Source organism: Megascapheus bottae, chromosome 22 (genome assembly GCF_031878675.1).
Source record: "Megascapheus bottae isolate mThoBot1 chromosome 22, mThoBot2.hap1, whole genome shotgun sequence".
Taxonomy (NCBI): Eukaryota; Metazoa; Chordata; class Mammalia; order Rodentia; family Geomyidae; genus Megascapheus; species Megascapheus bottae.
Genome location: NC_143530.1, coordinates 3,075,317 through 3,094,564, shown reverse-complemented (window position 1 = coordinate 3,094,564; position 19,248 = coordinate 3,075,317). Strand labels below are relative to the sequence as shown.

At 43.2% G+C, this 19,248-nt stretch overlaps 1 protein-coding gene across 1 annotated transcript in view; it reads right to left on the bottom strand.

Annotated features, from left to right (window-relative positions):
- The window catches only part of Pkhd1 (PKHD1 ciliary IPT domain containing fibrocystin/polyductin), a 262,115-nt gene that overhangs the window by 86,328 nt on the left and 156,539 nt on the right, over positions 1-19,248 (bottom strand). Inside the window, exons 55-56 of the mRNA XM_090356513.1 lie at positions 7,205-7,342; positions 436-549 (exon numbers count right to left, since the gene is read on the bottom strand). Coding sequence (XP_090212639.1) covers positions 436-549; positions 7,205-7,342 — 252 coding nt within the window. The remainder of the gene's footprint in view (positions 1-435; positions 550-7,204; positions 7,343-19,248) is intronic.

Here is a 19,248-nt window from a genome sequence, read left to right as displayed (position 1 = left end):
CTTCATAGATAAATGTCTTACACCATGTTATTATTATGTCTGCCATTCTTCATCCATTTGCCCACTCAGAAATGCCTATGAGCATTCTATAACTTAGTTACTGAATAGTCACATGATTATTTATAGTTTATACTATAGATTCTTTGTCTCCACTTTGGTGTTTAACCAATCTAGGCATAATAAATCTAAGTTCTTAGACTATAAATTATGAAGTGTTACATGAATTGCTTATCTTCTCTGAATTTTCAGTGGAGACATATTAAGTAATAAACTAAATGCAATTTACCCAGAAGAGTGCCTGGAATTTAGTCCATGGTCCATGGATAGCACTTTGGTATCACACATACATACACACACACACACACACACACACACACACACACACACACACACACACACACTACCTTTGTAATCAACATTGTATTATCCTCTTACCAATCGTTCCTGGGTCAACTCGAATTCCATAGAAACGGTCACAAGAGACTCCTTCTGAGGCTCGAAGGTGAATCAGGAGCTTTTGCCCTTTTCCTAAGGGATTGTCTAAAGTCCCTGTGTACAGAGAAGAGTGTATCACTCAGAGTAATGGGAAACTTAGACAGAGAGAACATGCCCAGCAGATACTGTGAAAGCAGCCTGGGTCACCTGGATAAAACAGGAGGAGGAAGATGACACTCAGCAAAAATCATGAAGGAGCGTGAAACTACCGCAAACCTTCTCTGCCTTTTCTTCGCTAGGTCCGAGTATGTGTTGTGAACTACTAATATTTAGGCCAATCGCATGACTTGTTTTAGCCAATGAAACCTGAGTGGAAGTAATACTTATCCTAGACCTCACTTGTAGTTGTGGGTGACATGGTCAGTTTTCACCAGATCTCTTGCAATGTTGTTCTCCACCACAAAGAAGCCACAAAGAGCCTCTGAGCCCTAGAGGAACAGACACTAAGCACAAACCCACATAGGACACGCAAACTGGAGCCAAGCCCAATAAAGCCTAACACAAGCCCTTGCTTTACAAACCAAGGTCTAGGGATTACTTGTTCCTTACTATTAATACAAAAAAAGTATTAATACTCTGAATAGGGATGTATGATTCACATTTTTTTCCTTCATTTGAATGTTCATATTTAATCTCTACCCCCTCAGCTCCTCCCCCCCAATTTTTTTTTGCCAGTCCTGGGCTTGGGCTCAGGGTCTGAGCCCTGTCCTTGGACTTTCTCAAGGCTATCACTCTACCACTTGAGCCTCAGCACCACTTCCAGCTTTTTTGTACATATGTGGTACCAAGGAATCAAACCTGGGTCTAGGCAAGCACTCTACCACTAGGCCAAACTCCCAGCCCCCCAAAAAAAATTTTAACAAGAATGATTCTTATCTCAATTTTAGTATTCACACACAAAGAGGCTTCGAGATTTGGGACTGAAGTTTATCCAAACATCAAATTACAGGCCTTTTGGAGAAAAGATCTGTTTGTGTTAAAAGTTCCAGTAAACAAGTAACAACTTATTTTCTATAAATTCTTTTAGCAGCATAAAGAGAGAAGGCTGCGATCCACAGACAAGAGATGGGACTCACTTGTGACTTTATTGTGTTAGCATCAGCGGTGGCCTTGTTTGCAAAGTGAGATTTGTTCAGGGACTTTGCTGGAATGGTGTTAGTGAATGGACCTCAGGTAGTTCTATTCCTTTGAAAATATGCCTTAGAGCCCAGGAAAAAAAATTACAGTCTGTTGTTTAAGCAATAACTGCACAGCAGACCACACGAGCTCACGAAACCTCTCTGCTATCAGATGAGACTTCGCACCTTAGAAAGGAGGGCAGACGGCACAGGATGGAATGACTGACAAACTTAACATTACCTACTTGTCCTCTGGTGAGTGATTTTTTTTTCAGACAACATAAAATCACAGCTCTCATTTCACATAGACCTGGTCAGCCAGACAGCTCAAGATGAGTCTGACTTGCTACACGTCTATTTTTGAGATCTGGTGGATACAGTCACTACTCGGGAAGGAACCACAAAAGCAAGACACAGATGAACAAGACAACCAGCACAGAATCATACAGTGCATCAGTGGATAGGCAGGGACTGGAACCCATAGCCCGGGTATTGACATAAACACTGACGTCAATTGCTGCTTCACTAAGCAGTGCCAGCCCACAACCATGACCCCCAAGTATTCTCTTAGAGCAGACAGAGATGAAGCAGAGCAGGAAGACGGGGAGCAGGGCGGAGGAAATGGTAAGAAAGCAAGTGCGTGTGCTGCAGCTCTTATCTTGCGGTTATAAGTCAGTCCAGTAAGCTGTTTTCCAACTGTGATTTCATTTATTTCGCGGAGGGTAGTTTAAAGTCTCAGAGAAGAAGAAAAAATGGCCTAGTGCTAAACAGATACCAGAGAGAGAAAAGTAGGACAGTTTTTGCCCTAGAGAAATGTATGCAGAGTTCCACAAAAGGAGTTCAGGCTTTCCCTAAAATGAGAGATTAAATCTATTATGCAACCCAAAATGACAGCATATATGTGGCTTTCATAGAAAGTCTGGGCAAAATTAGCCTGCCGGGGTCTTTTTGGTATCTGAAGTGACCAGAGTTTGGATTCCTTTTTGTAACCATGGGGAAAGGCACGTAGGAATGAGGTAGAAGGAAAGACATTTTAAGAGAAAGAAAGAAGATGCTATTGTAATTTTTTAAATGCAGTGCTTCTTGGGCCTGTAAAAAATATGACATAGAGATAGACGCCTTACAGGCTGAGATCCTCAAAGAAAGATGAGGCAAGCTCTTCTTCATAGGCCACGCCTGAGGATGAGACGAGCCACGTCTAAGAGCAGACCGTCAACTCAGGGGATTCATCTTTGTTTGACTCCTCGAAAGCTCACGCCAAGGTGCTGACAAGCTGGAAGAGTGGATACATTCACAGCAGGAAGGAAATCATCGTGCGTGTGCTGCAAAGACACGGGCGTGTCCACACACGTGAATTCATTTCATTCATCTCACAGGCTCTCGATGAAGCTTTTTGAGCTTCTCAGGGAGGAAACTGAGGCCAAAAAAAAGAGGTTTAACAACTTGTTGGGAATTTCACAGCTATTACATGGTGACGTCGGTTCTTCGACTTAATAAATACCATTCTGGGTCATGGGATGTGGCAGAATAAAAGTGAAGCGAAGTTGGTATTCCTTCACCTGATGGTTGGCAGTGGAGGGGAAATGGAATAGATTCAAGATGCTAACATCACCTGGGGAGATGAAAGAAAATACGTTCTGGTGTACGAAAGATAACCATTGTTGATTTGGGGGTATGGTACAAATGGACTCCGTGCACTTCAAAAGGTAAGAGAAATGGAAAAGGACCTTCTATTACTTGCTTAACTAAGCCCCTAGACGGAAGTAAACACAGCGCTAGTTGCTAGTTTACACTTCAGCCTACTCCCTCAGCGGACTCCTCCATGCCCTGAGCTCAGCCGCTCCACTCCGTGCTCATAAGGGTCGATAACAGTCTTCCCCTGCATTTCTCTCAGTGTTTACTCTTCTTTCCCTTTGTGTTGCTCCATATGATTGATTTCCAGTCTCCAATCAGACGTCCCCTCTTGTGCATAAAATTTGATGTACCTCTAACTGCAGTGCCTCTAGATCAGTGAATTCATCCTGAAAAACGACCACCCTGTCAGGAGGCTGAGACCTGGTGAACCGTTGCTCAAAGCCAACCTTGGGCAGAAAAATCCGTGACTCCATTTCTAATGACCTGGCCAAAAGCTAGGTGTGGCTCAAATGCTCACACATTTGTGAACAGCGAACGAGACTGGGATCTACGTACCTCTGGGATAGAGCGAGCGCAGGGATGCGAAGTGTCAGAACTTCTTCACTGCACTGTTATTTGTTTTTAATAGCAAACGTCTGAGAAAGCTTGGAAGTAGCCAACAATGACAAACGTCTTTGCTTGTGTAGAATTCCTCCCACTGTCCCAGTTTGAGCTACAGAAGACCCTAAGACACTGCTTCCTTGCGTCGGCTGGAACACAGCCATGTCCCTATTTTTAATGGTAAACTCTTATCTGTACCCAAGCCCAGCTCAGATGCCACATTTTTCTAGATATTTCCTTGTCAATGTAGTCGGGATTAAGTAATCCTTTGACAAAGCTACATTATAACCATCTAATAGTAGATAACTATCTAACACTTACATTTCTGTGTTAAATATGTATCTGGATCATTTCCAAATCACGACCGAACTTGAAACAGGACATTTATATATTTTTAACCTAATATTTTTCCTTTACAAACATAGTACGAGGTCGTTTGACTGTTCCGTGGTATTGTGGCTTTCGGCTGGCGGCTATGTTTTAATCTACACTTTCCCTGGGTTTGTCTTCTTATTACTTAATCATCCAATGAGCCTTACAGAACTGTCTGTTTGGAAGGCAATAAACTGAGTATGGATTTTTTTTCTTCTTCTTCTTCTTTAGGACTGAGAAAGTCCCAATCATGGAAGCAATGAAAGAAGCAGCCATGTGCTTGGTACTTCATTTCCTGGCAATCAAGGCCGTGCATTAATGATAACCTTAGGCTCCTGGCTGCGGTGGTGAGGCAGGGCTGACAAATACCCATCACGGGCCCTGGGAAACAAAGTGTGATGCAGTTTAGGATGAAAGCCCAAGTCCGCAGTCTAATTGCTGGCAGCCAGACAGTTCATCCCGTGACTTGGTTGTGACAGAACAAAGAACGAATCTGCATCTGTGTCCCCAGTTCCAGCAATGTGTGGTACGTGGCATGCATGCCAATTTCAGAATCAAAATGCTTTCTTGCTGGTCAGTTTTACCTGATCACCCCAACATTTATTACCTACATGTCTGCATATCAAATAATTCAGTCAGGCCCTGGTGGATCACGCTGGTAGTCCTAGCTGGTCAGGAGCTGAGATGTAAGGATAACTGTACGTCTCACCTGCCGGGTCTGCTTTTCTGACTCACCACCACATGTGGCATCCCACCTTTGCTCATCTCTTTCAGACCAAGCCTAACAATGTCGTTTCCTCACTTAACACGTGTACTCCCTCCACAAGCACACTGTACCAGGTGATAAAATTTCAAGCACTTGCTTGACTGGCCACAGTAGGATTTCAGTCTGTGAATGTCTTTTTTTTTATTTTTTGCCAGTCCAGGGGCTTGAACTGTCCCAGAGCTTCTTTTGCTCCATCTATCACTTGAGAGTCACAGCACCACTTCTGGCTTGCTCTGTTTATCTGGTACTGAAGACTTGAACCCAGGGCTTCATGAGTGCTAAGCAAGCAAGTACTCAGCCACTAAGCTACATTCCCAGCCCAAATATGTCTTTGCAAGTGTCTTTTCTGAATCCTCAGCTTTCTCTGGGTTGAAAGTCACAACCACTTCAATTATGTTTTGCTTTTTTTTTCTTTTTATTTGTGTCTCCACTAATGAGACACCTCTTGAAAGCAAAGGCTCATTTTTTTCTTCCTTGGTATAATCCATTTTTCCTGGCACCACGCGTACCTATGATGGATACTGAAGAAATGTGATAAATTAAAGGCTGAATGCTCGAGTGACATACTTCATGCTTACCTCAAATGTTCTATCAGACTAATGAGAGAAGCACTAAACAACGGTTGAAGTGGTGCTTGACATTTTTGATACATCTGTATTCCTCGAAGCAGAGCTTTGATCTTACATTTCCCTCTAATCCTAGCATTCTATGACTCTACGCTACTAAAAATCAATCTTCTGCCAGCTCCAGTTGCCTTAAAAGCAGGACAACCAAGAAATATAATTCCACACTGTGGGCACTAGGATGAAATGGCATCTGAGAGCAGCTACATCCTGGCAAGCACTCTGTGCCAGTGCTCACATCCATTAGGTTTGTTTACTAACTAGTCACATTATCGACTTCATGTTGGCATTCCTTTAGGTGTGGTAAAATTGGACAGATGGGTTTAAAGTCTTCCTCCAGGCACAGTACATATAGGACTGGGCAGATGGGGTCCCATCAGCCACTTGTGGGGCCGGAACACACAGAGGACAGGCTGAACCATTATCTTGTGAGTTGTCAAAGCAAAGCTGAGAGTAGAGAGCTTCACATTTCAGATCTGCAGTGTGCAAAGCGCAGCCATACAGTAATAGGGCATCACTTCCCTCCAAACACACAGGTTGCTCAGGACACAAGTTATTTCTTGTAGTATATGATAGCAGAAATCCAGAAATCATTTCTTTATAAAGATCAGCCTCCACGATCAAAGAGATCAACTTGAAATGAGCGAGCCAGTTTCTTTTCATAATCAGGCTCTAGTTTTATCACGTTTCTACCATTTTGTAAGTGATTAGTAAGTTCTATGAGGATCTTATAGGGTATTAAGCAAATGGGCAAAAAGAAAAAGATTGAAACACAAAAGTATATCCTGAGTGTGGAATTATAGACTGAAATGATCCAATAAAGAGATACCCAAACCAAGACATGTGAAAGGGTATCAATGTATGTGAATTAATGCACCTTCTATCTGGCAAATATCATGTAACCCTTTTACTAATTACAATAAAAAATATGGAAAAAAAAGAGATATCCAAAGCCAGGTGCTGGTGGCTCACGCTACCCAGGAGGCTGCGATCTGAGGACCACGGTTCCAAGCCAACCTAAACAGCCAAGTCTGTATCTCCAATTAATCATCAGAAAACCAGAAGTGGAGCTGTGGCTCAAAGTGATAGAGTGCTAGCTTTGAGAAAAAGAGCTCAGGGACTGCACCCAGGCCCTGGGTTCATGACCACAGCCAATAAAGGGGGGGAGCGGAGAACTAAAAAATATTGTACTCAGGATCCTCTCCGTTCCAAGAGAAAGCAAAATAAGCAAATAAATCCACCAGAAGGAAGCCCTGGGGAGGTGCTCAAAGCAGCCCATGGAAAAGAGGAGGAATTAGATCTCGTCAGCAGGATTGAGAGTCTGGCATGGCTGGAAGCCTGGGTTTAATCATGGCCTGTCGTCACAGAGAAATGAGGACAGTCACAAGGGACCACGAATGGACCGACGAATCATCAATGATCTCCAGGTTCTGTCGGTCTTCCAGCTCGCGGTCGTCACGATGGGGTGGCTCCACAGAGCACAGGCAGCCACGTGTCCCTCCCAGACCACGGCGTCCTGCCTTCCCCCCACGCTCACCCCTCCTCCACAGGGTGGTCCACCACGAATTCAGTGCTGCCCCGCGGCCCCCACTCACCCGCTCTCAGCTCCCCTCCTAGGATGGCGAGGCAGGCCACATTCAGCTCGTTGCTTCTGTCCACAGGGAACTCTAAGGTCCCCATCACATAGAGGCCTTGGAGCCACGGAAGATCCACATCCACCAGCACAGTCCTGTCTGTGGAAGAACGACGAAGGGCTCAGACACACCTAGAACGAGCATCGCCTTCTCACCGCCGTGTTAAACCCACACGATTTGGACTAGCCTGCGGGGGAGGGGCTGGGGTGCCACCACTCTTTAACACAAGACCGCATTCTATGGCCTCGGGTATTCTTTTTTGCCCCAAACAGCTGCTCATGCCTAATTAAGTGCAAACACACACACCAAGTCACCCCCCCACACACACACCATCTGTCTTGTCCTTTTTCTTCTGGCCCTGGTTTCAAGGACTCTAGATATGACCTTGGCCTTGAAGAGCCCATCGTCATTGTTCTCTTCTCTTCCATAGCCACCTCCCTTGCAGGCCCCTTTTACTTTCATGACCTTGATTGGTGTGGTTAGGCTTGGTTTGGTTTGGTTGTTATCCTACATTCCAGGATCAGGGCAAGCATTCATACTTGCCTTTGTGGGACTGGTTTATTTCACTTCATCTAGGATGGGGGGAGGGTGGGTCCATCCATTCTCTAGTGAATAATGTGATCTCATTCATATTAGTTACTATATAGTTATTAATTTCAATATGGTATTTCCACACATGCCTAGAATGACCCTCTGCTACCTTCTCCTTTCAACCTGCCCCTTTAGCTAATTTCCTCCAACAGCCCCCATTTTGTATTCATGTCATTTTTTTCTTTTTTATAGTCTAGATTCTTGATATGAGAGAAATGTGGGACATTTATCTCAGAGTCAAACAAAACAATGAAATGACTTGATAGGGCGGGTTCTGGGTTTAACATACACTTCACAGGTTCATGACTTTAAGATATGAATTACTTAAAACAAACCACCTTAAAAAAAAAGTTTAGTGGAAATGGCCATTATCTATACTAAACCACAGTTCACTCCTACCAGATCTGATTTCACAAAACAATAAACATATAAATAAATAAAAATGTTTCAACAAATGCTTTCTCTTATCCGAAGTGCTTGCACACTCTCTCTCTCTCTGTGTCACACACACACACACACACACAAATATGATAGTAGACACTATGAATGCTTCCATTGTTTCTTTGCTCTTCCTTTTACCTTGCCCACAACATACCAATTCTTGTCCATTAAAAGATAAGTGACGTGTGTTTTCCCAGAATCAGCTAAAGACAGATATGTAAACAAAGTAAGTAGAATATGGTAGAGTGGAAATGACAATACACTCTTTAGTTATAGAGAAGTCACGCTCATCTTCGTTCCCAGCTATTTCATATTAGAATAATCCATTCCTGTGATGTGACAACACAGTTACACTACAATGAAACAAACATATGACCTTTGGGAGATTTCTGGGACCTCGGGAACGGAGATGAGGGTGCCATGTTCCTGTAGCCTTCCAAGTAGATCGGAAGCAGGGCTGAGCTGACCAGTTCCCCAGTCATGGCAGTTGGTGGTGGCTTTCTCTTTTCTTTTTTCTGAGTTGGAATGAATATTCTACCTTTGCTAGCCATAGCCTCCTTTCTAAACTATTACTCAAATGAGTCAGAGTAATCACACAGAAAAGGTTAGACAATCTGGGATAGTTAGGTTAGGTTAGACCATCCTGGATCACCTACAATCTCACTGCAGCCCAGTGCCCTCCACCATGTCCTGTCTTGTCCTCAGCTCTTCCATCCAACACTCAGTGACAAATCTACCCTGCTTGAGAGGACGGGCACGGGCACATGGAGGGAGCCATCTGGAATTTCTGTTGCTCGATGGGAGGCTGATGGAGGAGCCGATCTGGAAAGAAGCTCCAAAAAGAACTAATTAATGAGTTCCAGATGTAATTAAAGACTGTTGCCCACGCCCAAAGTGGCTCAGGACCAGCCATGGGGTTGTGCCTCTCGCTTTGGAATTACACCCTCTTACCACTGGTTCATCCATCAGGCACTAAACACCCGCCATCTTTTCCCTGAGATCTTATGCCAGGCCATGGATTTTGTGCTGTTTTGTCTCTTAATGAGTTCCATTTCAACAATTAGAGAGACAAAGCTTTAGAATACGATCTGAAAACCTAACAAGAATCTCCCAAGTGGAACAGCAACAAAACCGATGCCCAATGCTTTAGAGATGCATCAGCTATCCTGAAGACCAGAAATCTGGAGTGCCAAATCAAAAGATGGAAGTCTGAGGAGGAGACGGGGCTTCTTTGGCATGTGGAATCATTTGGCCACTTCAGTTACAGAGCATATCATTCCAAGACTACATTGAACACTCAATTTTCTTCCCTGGCAAAGCTGAAGAATTAAGGTCACTACTGTGTGGCATTCCGAGGCTCTGACACTCGTCTAAATTTTACAGAGATGAGACCAGGGGCAAAGGGCAAAGGGCACAGACCCTGGGAATAATAATGGGGTCACATTGAACAGGCATCATGGAGGGGGAAAGACCCGCTGCTTGTATGGTATCCACTGTCTGGAGGCCCATAACTTAGGTGGTGAAGACAGTTTCCACTACAACCCCACCATTGTTGGGAGACTACACCAACAGAGGGCCTAGCTGGGATGTGACTGGCATGCGGAGACAGATGAGGGCACACAAGGGCCAATTGTAGACCACGCTGTCCCTGCACCATCCATAACTAATGGCTTTGTTTCTACAGTAAATCTTATCCACAATATTTTCCTATGAGTATGCAGTCCAAAGGAAAGGCAAGTTCAAATAGTATTTAAATCCCTATTTGGTGATCTAATCTTCCTTTCTACAAGGAGAAGAATATATTTAGCTCAAAAGCGATCACATGGGATACTTGAAGTAGGCATAGTGATGTTTTCTTTCCTTTGTGGTCTTGTTCAGTATGGGGAGGAGGGGGAGAAGCCAGTGGGTTATTCAAAGAGCCTAATTTATGAGGATGTCTCACACACCCCAGACAAGCAATTGTAAAATAGTGGAAGCCCTCATATATAAATGATTTCAGGGATGAAAGGTTAACATGACTGGAAGTCAGTGTCTGGTAGTCTAATCTGCTGACAGTGGTACTTGCTTCTCAAGAGCCCCTTTCCTCTAGAACAGCTGAACACAAGAAGCTGAGAAGAAAATGCTGCATTTCCCCCTGTTGCTAAACTATTTCCAAAGAGCTGCCAACTTTACAGCCTACCTTTTTCACCAAGTCCACACAGGTGGTTGCTTTATTCCACTAGACTACTGTCTTTTCTTGTTTCATGTTGGTCTTAAAAACAGGCAGAAGAGGCTGTTTAAAGTGCCCAAAGGCGTGACTTAAGACTGACAGCCAGTTTCTGAACACCTTCACAAAACACCATCTGTCTATCCAATATAAGTGTATGTATGTCTACGTGTGTGTGTGTGTGTGTGTGTGTATGTGTGTGTGGCATATGTGTTTCTGAGACACAGAGACAGAGAGAAGGAAAAAAGAGACAAAGAAACGTAGAGACAAGTTGAGGTAGAGGGGAAGTGGAAGAGAGAAGAGAAGGGGAGGGGAGAAGGGGAAGAAAGAAGGCTCTCCCCATGTAAACCATGTGTTATAAATTCCCACCCCACTCCCCACACCCACGCAGTGTCTTCCTCTGTCACAGAGACAGGCATAATTCCCATAGTAGAATCAACACTTTAAATTATGATACTTTAATTGATCAATAAAATTTTTTAACATACAGTGTTTGTCTCTTCCTCTCGTCGACACCATCTGTTCCTCAAATATATTTTGGTTCTATTTAATAGGAAGGTTTCTAAGTAAAATTGGAAACTATCGGATTGTTCCACTGGATCCTAAGTTCTAAGAGAAAAATGACAGAAAGCGCTGCTGCATCTCTGACACCCGGGAAGAATCGATGCCTCTTCACACACCAGGCTAACTGCATGGATTTACCCCGAGATCTCTGAGCTTGCCCCCCTCTCCCCAAGGCCTCCAGGACTGCTTTGGTTCCCTCTGAAACAAGGTGATGGCTTGCTTAGTTAAGGAAAAGCAGAAACAAACAAACCTAGATCCTGGGATCCCCAGATCTAAAATTTAAAGCCCATGCATTTTGCCAAGTTTGAGGTCAGATAGTAAGCTCACTGGCTTTATCCACATTGTTCTTTTTACCTCTGTTCATTGTTCATGAATTCAAGTTGAACTAAGGTTTGGGAGGGGAAAAGAATCTCACTCCAGCCACAGCAGCGACTAGGGGACCATGCTTCCCGTCAGGGCAGCCATCATAGAGAAGCTTTGGTGATCCCAGCATGAATGGTTTGCAAGGGGAAGAGAATTGTGAAAGCCAGAGAGGGCACCAGGCCGACTCCTCTGCGGGGTTTTGTTTAGATTAGATTCTGTAAGAAAAACATTACTATGTGTTCACACTTTAATTCAGAAGGGAAAAAAAAATGCAGCTCTACGAAACAAGTGATTTCCTCTTTAGGGGAAAGTCAGTGTAGCCCACTTTGTACTCAATGAGCTTCTTTCCCATTGTCATTTTTTAAAAGTTATAAAAGCTCTCTCCACTTTGGTTTGTTGCTATGTCTTGGCTTGCTTTATTGGGCAGGAGGAGGAGGAGGTGATTAAAGAGTCTCCTGGACTTTCCTGTCCTGGTTGATTCCGATCTCAAAGTCCTGAGTAGCTAGGAGTAAAGTATAAGCCAGGATCACCCAGCATCTAGACATTATTAAACTCCTTAAAGACATCTAATGTGTAAATGTATAACTCATACAAGATAGTACTTGATTGCAAAACATTGACTACACTTGATGATGTTACCATAAAATTTATTTCTGTGCAAACCTGCCTATGTGGTACGCTCAAATGTGTTCATATTCTATATAAATACAAAAATAACTTCTACAAAAATCTTCATTGTTCTAGATATTTCTATATTTTCTTATATATTCAAAATGCCTTTAGGAGTTTCTTTCTCCTCTCTCTCTCTCCTTCCTTCTCTCTCTCTATCTCACTTTCTCCATGTAAATGTGTATGTATGTCTAGAATTTTCAGTGATTCACATATATTCAATGCACAGACATCTTGCTTGTAGTTTTCAAATTAAATTCCTTTGTGCTTGAATGCAAATGTGGTCTCAGACAGCATAACAATCCTAGAATTCTTACTTACAATTCTAAAAATATTATCTAGATTCCATGAATTTACCCAAATTCCTACTACTCAAAAATATTGCTTGGGAAAAATATTGCAACTCCTATTCTTAAGACAACATTTCATTTTAATCCTGTCTACCTGGAACTCCCATTTCAATATTATATACAGAAAAATGAATTATCACTGACCAATAAATTCATTTATCTGTTCATTCATTTGTCAAATATTAATTGAATAATGAATCAAAAACTGAAGCATACCCAATAAAATAAGTTAAGTATTCTACTCCGCTCACAGAGGTAACTTTTTATTTGTTACATTTGGTTATTTAAGTGAATGATCTCTCTACTTAGCCCAAACTCAGTATGCAGTCCTGGCTAGACTCAAATTAGAGATCCTCCTTTTTCAGGCTCCAAAATGCTGGGATAACAAGCATTCACCATGACTCCCAGAAAGAAATAACAATTTTTATAAACTTGACCAGATCAACCTTGACAGTTGTGGAATATTTGCTTTTACGTAATAATAGGACCAACTGCTCACATTCTAATTTCTTCAACTTGACATCTAGCTTTAAGGTTATTTGCATTCAGAAACTAATGTTGGGAAGAATCTTTGTAATATTGTGTTCTGTAAACATATGCTATTCCACTTAGCAACGTTTTGAAAGTTATATATTTTTACTGTCACACATTCGTTTCTTGACTTTATCTGAGCATACTATATTATCCTATTAAAAGTAGACTCTTCGGCCTATTATATTTTTTGATTAAGTATTGTTAACAACAAACACGCTATTATCATTTTATGATGGTATTGCTGGCAGCCACTCTTAAGTAACATTTCCTTCAAATCTCTTGTACTTTTGTAGGGAAAAAATGAAGATGGACAAGTTGGTGATGCTCTTGTGCTTTGTTACATGGCTAATGGTATTTATTAGGTTTGTGTCTTTTTCTACTGTCTTTTCTAACACCTCTTGTAATATAAATGTGCTATCCCTACTTTAACAGGAATGAACTTAATTTTTCAATTAATCCTAGTATTCCTTCTCTATGGCCTTCCTGTATATACTTCAGAACAAGTTATGGGAAAATATTTCCATTTTTACGTTAATCATTTGTGGTTGAATACCTAGAAATGAACCAAATGTGCTCTTTCTTACAGATTTTTGAGCTGTGTGGAAAATATTCTACAAGCCCCAGTTGATGACACCATGATTTTTTTTTCCTTCTGAAGATGAGATGAGAGATTTTGTTTCTGGTCTTCATGGTAGTGAGGTTTGAGCTCAGAGCCCCACACTTGCTAGGTGGGTGCTTTATCTATTGATCCTCTCCACAAACACCTTTGGCATTGGCTATTTTGTAAATCTCACTTTACTTCTGGGCCAGCCTTGACTGTCATCTTCCCATTCGCACGCCCCTGCATCACTGGGTTTGACAGATGCACCCCACTATGCCTAGCCACGAGTTGAGATGTTTCATGAACCTTACGTCTTCCTAAGCTGACCTTCAACTTTGATCCACCCCCCCACCCCCCGCCTCCAAAGTAGTTAGGAATACAAGCGTGAGCCAGCATGTCGACGATGCTAACAAGGTGAGTTTAACACAGTCATCACCAGCTTCGCCAATATGCGAGGCAAAACAAAGAGTTCTGAGCTCATTTAAGCAGTTGCATGGTTTCTATTTTGTTTTGAAAAGCACACAAAGTTCCTTCCAAAAAAGTGCTTGAAATATCTATTTAGAGTTCATATTTCTTTTCTTAACACAAAGAACATTCCTCCTCAGGGTCCCTAATTGACAGAGAGACTGTGACTGGATGGCACTAGACATCTAAATTTCTGTTCTCAATACATCTCCTCTTTCCCTGACCTAGCCAGTCCTACCGTCTGCCCACAGCCATAAAAGAGTTTCTGTCATTCACTCCTTAAGACAGGATGCAACACTTCAACGGCTTGCTCTTCCTGCTGTGAGGGCTGGAGACTGATGGGCAGCCTGAGTGATTCAAGTCACTCCCAGTAAGGAAAAGAGGAAACAGTGAGCGCAGAGGCTAGCATATCACTGGAAAAGGTGGGGAAAGGGGGAGAAAGAAGCAGCCTTGGCCATTATATAGCGTCTTTGACTCTTTGTAATGAGCATTATGCTTTCTTATTCTAAAAGAATCAAGGTATAGTAAGAGGAAAAGTTTATAATTTTGTCTTAATGAATTATGTTAATAGATTTTTTCCCCCTGAAGTTGAGCCATCCTTGCATTCCTAGGACTTAATGATTTTTCACAATTCCATGCCAGCACACGGGTATTCGGTCTGCTAAGCCTTCCTGTGAATGTCGATTGTATCATCCCTAATTTCCTTGCCTGGTACTCCTTTGTTTGATTTTAGAATCAACCACATAGCCTTAAGAATGGATTGGGAAGCAGTGCTGTCTTTTACTGGGTTCTAAATGAGTTTGTAATGTGGTGATTATGTGTTTATTGAAGGTATGTTTTCCACTTTATAAGCATTCTCCCGAGTGATCTCAGATGCAGATAGGCTATAGAGGATGTTTATGGAAACCATGGGCCTGGAGAAACTTCCTACTATCACAAATAAAGCACTGATGGTTTTCCTTATATACTGCTCGTGAAAATGTGGAGGAAACTTAGGTGTCCATCATCAGCCAGTAGTACAGTAATCTCTATTCTCCCGCTGGGATACTGGAAGGACTCATTACATAGGAAATGGTAGACTTTTCTTTGTTGATGTAATTATTTGCTGCAATCAAATTTTAACTCTCATTGAAGTCATATAAATATCTGGAACACACTTTTTCACACAAGGACTCAGGACATCTGAAAGGCTATATGAGTCCTGGGACTCACATTTTTATGTCTAAATATTAACTGGTCCCTCTCCAGTGAGTTTTGGGATTTCTGTTTCCAAGTCTCTGATAAAAATGAAATAGCAACAATTCTTCATAAGGTTGTTAGATAGGGAATTAATGGAAAATGTCTAAGATTGAAACAGACACAGAAAAATGCCAAAGGAATATTTCAAAGTGATACCTTATATAAATACACATATTTAAAAGAACATCAGCCAGGCACTGGTAGCTCATGCCTGTACTCCTAGCTATTCAGGAAGCTGAGATCTGCAGATCTCAGTTCCAAGCCAGCCTAGAGAGAAAAATCCAGGAGACTCTTGTCCTCAGTTAATCACCAAAAAGCCTAAGCATGAGAATGCCTGCTCCCAATATAGGCAAATACATGAATGAAGAGAATCTTAAAGAACAGGGCCTCTTTGGAAAAAGTCCCATCTGCCTCTCTGCTTCCTGGTTTATGCAATGTGACTTGTCTTTGCTTGTGACTGGAATTAGGATGGATAGAAGAAACGGGATCATAAAGCTTACAAAAACTGGAGTTACCAAGTTCCTGTCTGTCTGGGAAAAATTTTAGGATTCAATAAAGCATTTTGCAGCAAAAGCACATTATCAATGCAATCTTGTGTTTGCTGAGAACCAACCACAACCTCTGCTTTCTCTTTGTTACCTGAAGATCCTTGGCAGAAGCTACGTGAGTTTTTGATCCTGGTTCTCCTTTTCAGTTCTGTAGTGAAAAATAAATAAATAAAGACTAAAAAAGTCAAGCTCACATTTCTCACACAGCTTTAGGGAAGAGACTCATAACCATACTTAATGTATAAAAGCTGTGATTTCCATACAAACTGCTGCTTTCCCAGAAAAATGTAAAAGCCCTCTTTAGCAGTTTAAAATCTTTTAACTATTTCCTTCCTCCTCTGCTTGTCCCACTGTGGCCAGCTTACCCAGCCTGAAGTCTTGCCTTGAGCGTCTCTGCTGAATAAGGCTAAAGATGATGTGTTAGAGCTGTCTGTGGCTCACACCTGTAATCCTAACTGCTCAGAAGGCTGAGACCTGATCCTGATTCAAAGCCAGCGGGGGCAGGAAAATCCATGAGACTCTTATCTCCAATTAACCACCAAAACAACGGAAGTGGAGTGTGGCTCAAGGGACAGAGTGCCAGCCTTGAATAGAAAAAGCTCAGACACCAGCCAAGCCTTGAGTTCAAACCTTGATGCACACACACACACACACACACACACACACACACACACACACAGTGTTAGACACTGTTTTGAAAACATTCAGACCGACAAGTAAGCACACATCAAGTACACACACTCAGAGCCATGAAGAGGGACTGCCCTTCCTGCCTTCCCTCAGGACCGGCTGTGCCAGAGCTGGCTGGAATGGAGGCATTAGCTCTCTTTCAAACAACAGCGCTTGGGTCCCTTTGCAGTAGCCTGGACCCCAACTCTCAGCCAGCACCCAGAGTTGACTCCCTTATGCTCTCTCCTTACCATGGAAAGAAAACAAACAGAAGCAGGTGCAACCACGCTATGCAAATGAGGCGAGGTAACCTGGGAAGCATCCCCAGCAGACAGAAGACGCACAAGCTGCTCCACAGCTAAACTGCAGGAGGCACCTCTGCCGTCAAGCCACGGGAGGCCCGAGGCTGCCAGGGCAGTAAATCCCCAGACAGCTCTCAATGCCAGGCCAGCAGCTCCTCAGGTGCCGAGCCACGGGGGGCCAGGCAATGGCTCAGGTGGAAGGCTCTGGGAGGGGAGAGGAGGCAAGCTGTGTGTGAGAGAAAGATCCAGAATGAAGGCCATCAGCTCTCCGGGGGTGAAGGGAGCTGAGAGGCACCTACTGGGAATGCTCAAGTTGAGAGAACTCCATGAAGAAATGGGGGGGAGCGGAAGAGGGGGACAGAGCTGCCTCTCCCCTGTAGCCCCTGTCGCTGAACCAGACAAAGGTGGAATAAACAGCACAATCTAGATGAGCACAGTGTTCTCTTTCTAGACATTAAACTGCCATCAGGTGATGTTATCATGTAAATAAAGACAAGCAGACAGATGGCTTCCCGAGGAGGCAGGCCTTGTAAAAGCAGAGAAGCAAGGCTCAGCCACAGGGCTGGGAACACAGCACCTCACTGCCAGAACCCTGGCCTGAATTACCAGACCCACCCAGAAGGGACTGCACACCACGGACAGTCCTTGTGCCTGGAGAGCAATGTCCCAGCTGGCCTGGGAGTGGGCTCCAGAGCTGACCTTTCTCGTCCGCTTTCCAGTTGCAATGCATTCATAAATGTCTTGGTTGAATGGCAACTCCTTCTTAGGACTATATAAAGGTAATGGAACTGTTGTTTGAGGGCTACTTTTCAGTGGTGTCATCACAGTAGTAATCTGACCCCTGACCTCTTGACCATAGTCAAGACATGTCCCCTCCTTCCTTTATTCACACAAGGCCTAGTGAAACAAACCAAGACATTCAAAGGCCCCAAGGCCAAGAGTTCTTTTGCAGTGTTCCTTCTTGCTGGGGGAAATGGCTTTCTTCTTCCCCAAAACTGGTGTTCTACCACTTGAGTGACACCTCCACTTCCAACTTTTAATTAGAGATAAAAGTCTCTGGAATTTGTCCTGGATGGCATCACATATCCATTTTCAGATCTCAGATTACACAGAAACATGAAGAAGCCATGGGTTCAACACAGCAGTGTGGAAAGCCAGCCCGTCAGCAAAGAGCCCGGGCTGGCCGGTGTGCTTAGTTACTAGGTCAATCGTTATCGCCAACCCTGTACGTGTAAGAAGACTGGAAAATCCCCCTCAAGGGAGGATAACCAACTCATGAAATAAAAACTAGATCTAAACCAATAATAGGGAAATCATGAATTAGTTAATTCTGCATTCCAAAAATATTTGCATGGAAAACAGACCATAAAGTAAAAAGCAGGAAGGAGGGGTGGGTAAATAATTCTATTAGAGCAAGCGAATAAAGCCCTGCTGTGCCCGCACCTCCTCCATGCCAGCATTTTCTTCTTGGCTAACTCTAGCTGGGAAGAGAGAACCCATGTGCAAGAGTCCAGGTTCCCTTCTTGTCGCAATGCCTGTGCCCCCTCAGACAACATTAGCTCCACACAACACTGTTGGAAGAACAAGTCCAGGTAAGATACGGGTGCGTGCACTGAAATCAGGGAAAGGCATTCACTGACCCTCAGCAGCTGGGTTGGGGTGTAAGTCACAGAACACTTGGTTGCAATAAACCCTGAAGGTGATTTTCTCCTGGGGTGACACACCATAGTTACCTGGATTGGCCTCAGACTTTTCACAAAATGTGTAATCTCTGAACATGTGGCTTCTAGGAGCTACATGGCTCCTGATTAAACAAGGGTAACGAGTCATTCAACTTCTTAGTAGTTGTTTCTCATATCATTGCCCAAAATAAATAATCAAAATCTCAGTGTATAAAAATAGAAAGGGGACTAAAGCCAATGTGCTCTGGTAGCACTCTGTCAGATGCTGCCTCTCTTAATTATGTGATTACTCCTACAATCAAACTCATGCTACACGTCATACACAGCCTGGCACCGTGGCTCGCACCAAGGCCCTGGCTGCTCAGGAAGCTGGGATTGGAAGACCAGCCTGGAGACGGGTCTGAGAGCCCTACCTCAACACACAAAGCTGGGCATTCAAGACCCGTGCCTGTCATCCTAGCTGAGGCAGGAAGTTTAAGTAGGAAGAGCACAGTCTAGGGCAACCCAGGCGAAAAAAATCAACACTAGCCTCTCCATCCCCCTCCCGCACCCTGGTCTTAAAAATAACTAGAGGGAAGATGGGCGGGAGATGGGAAAGCATAGCTGAAGCCATGCAGCACCAGCCTGGAAAACTCAAAGCCCTCAGTTCAAACCCCCATAGAGCAAAAGAAGAAAGGCATACACAGTCTCCAAATCTTTTTAAAATCTATATTACATTCTTTTATATTCATCTGTAAGGCTGTGCACCTGTAGGAAACAACATTGACATAGTACACAATGT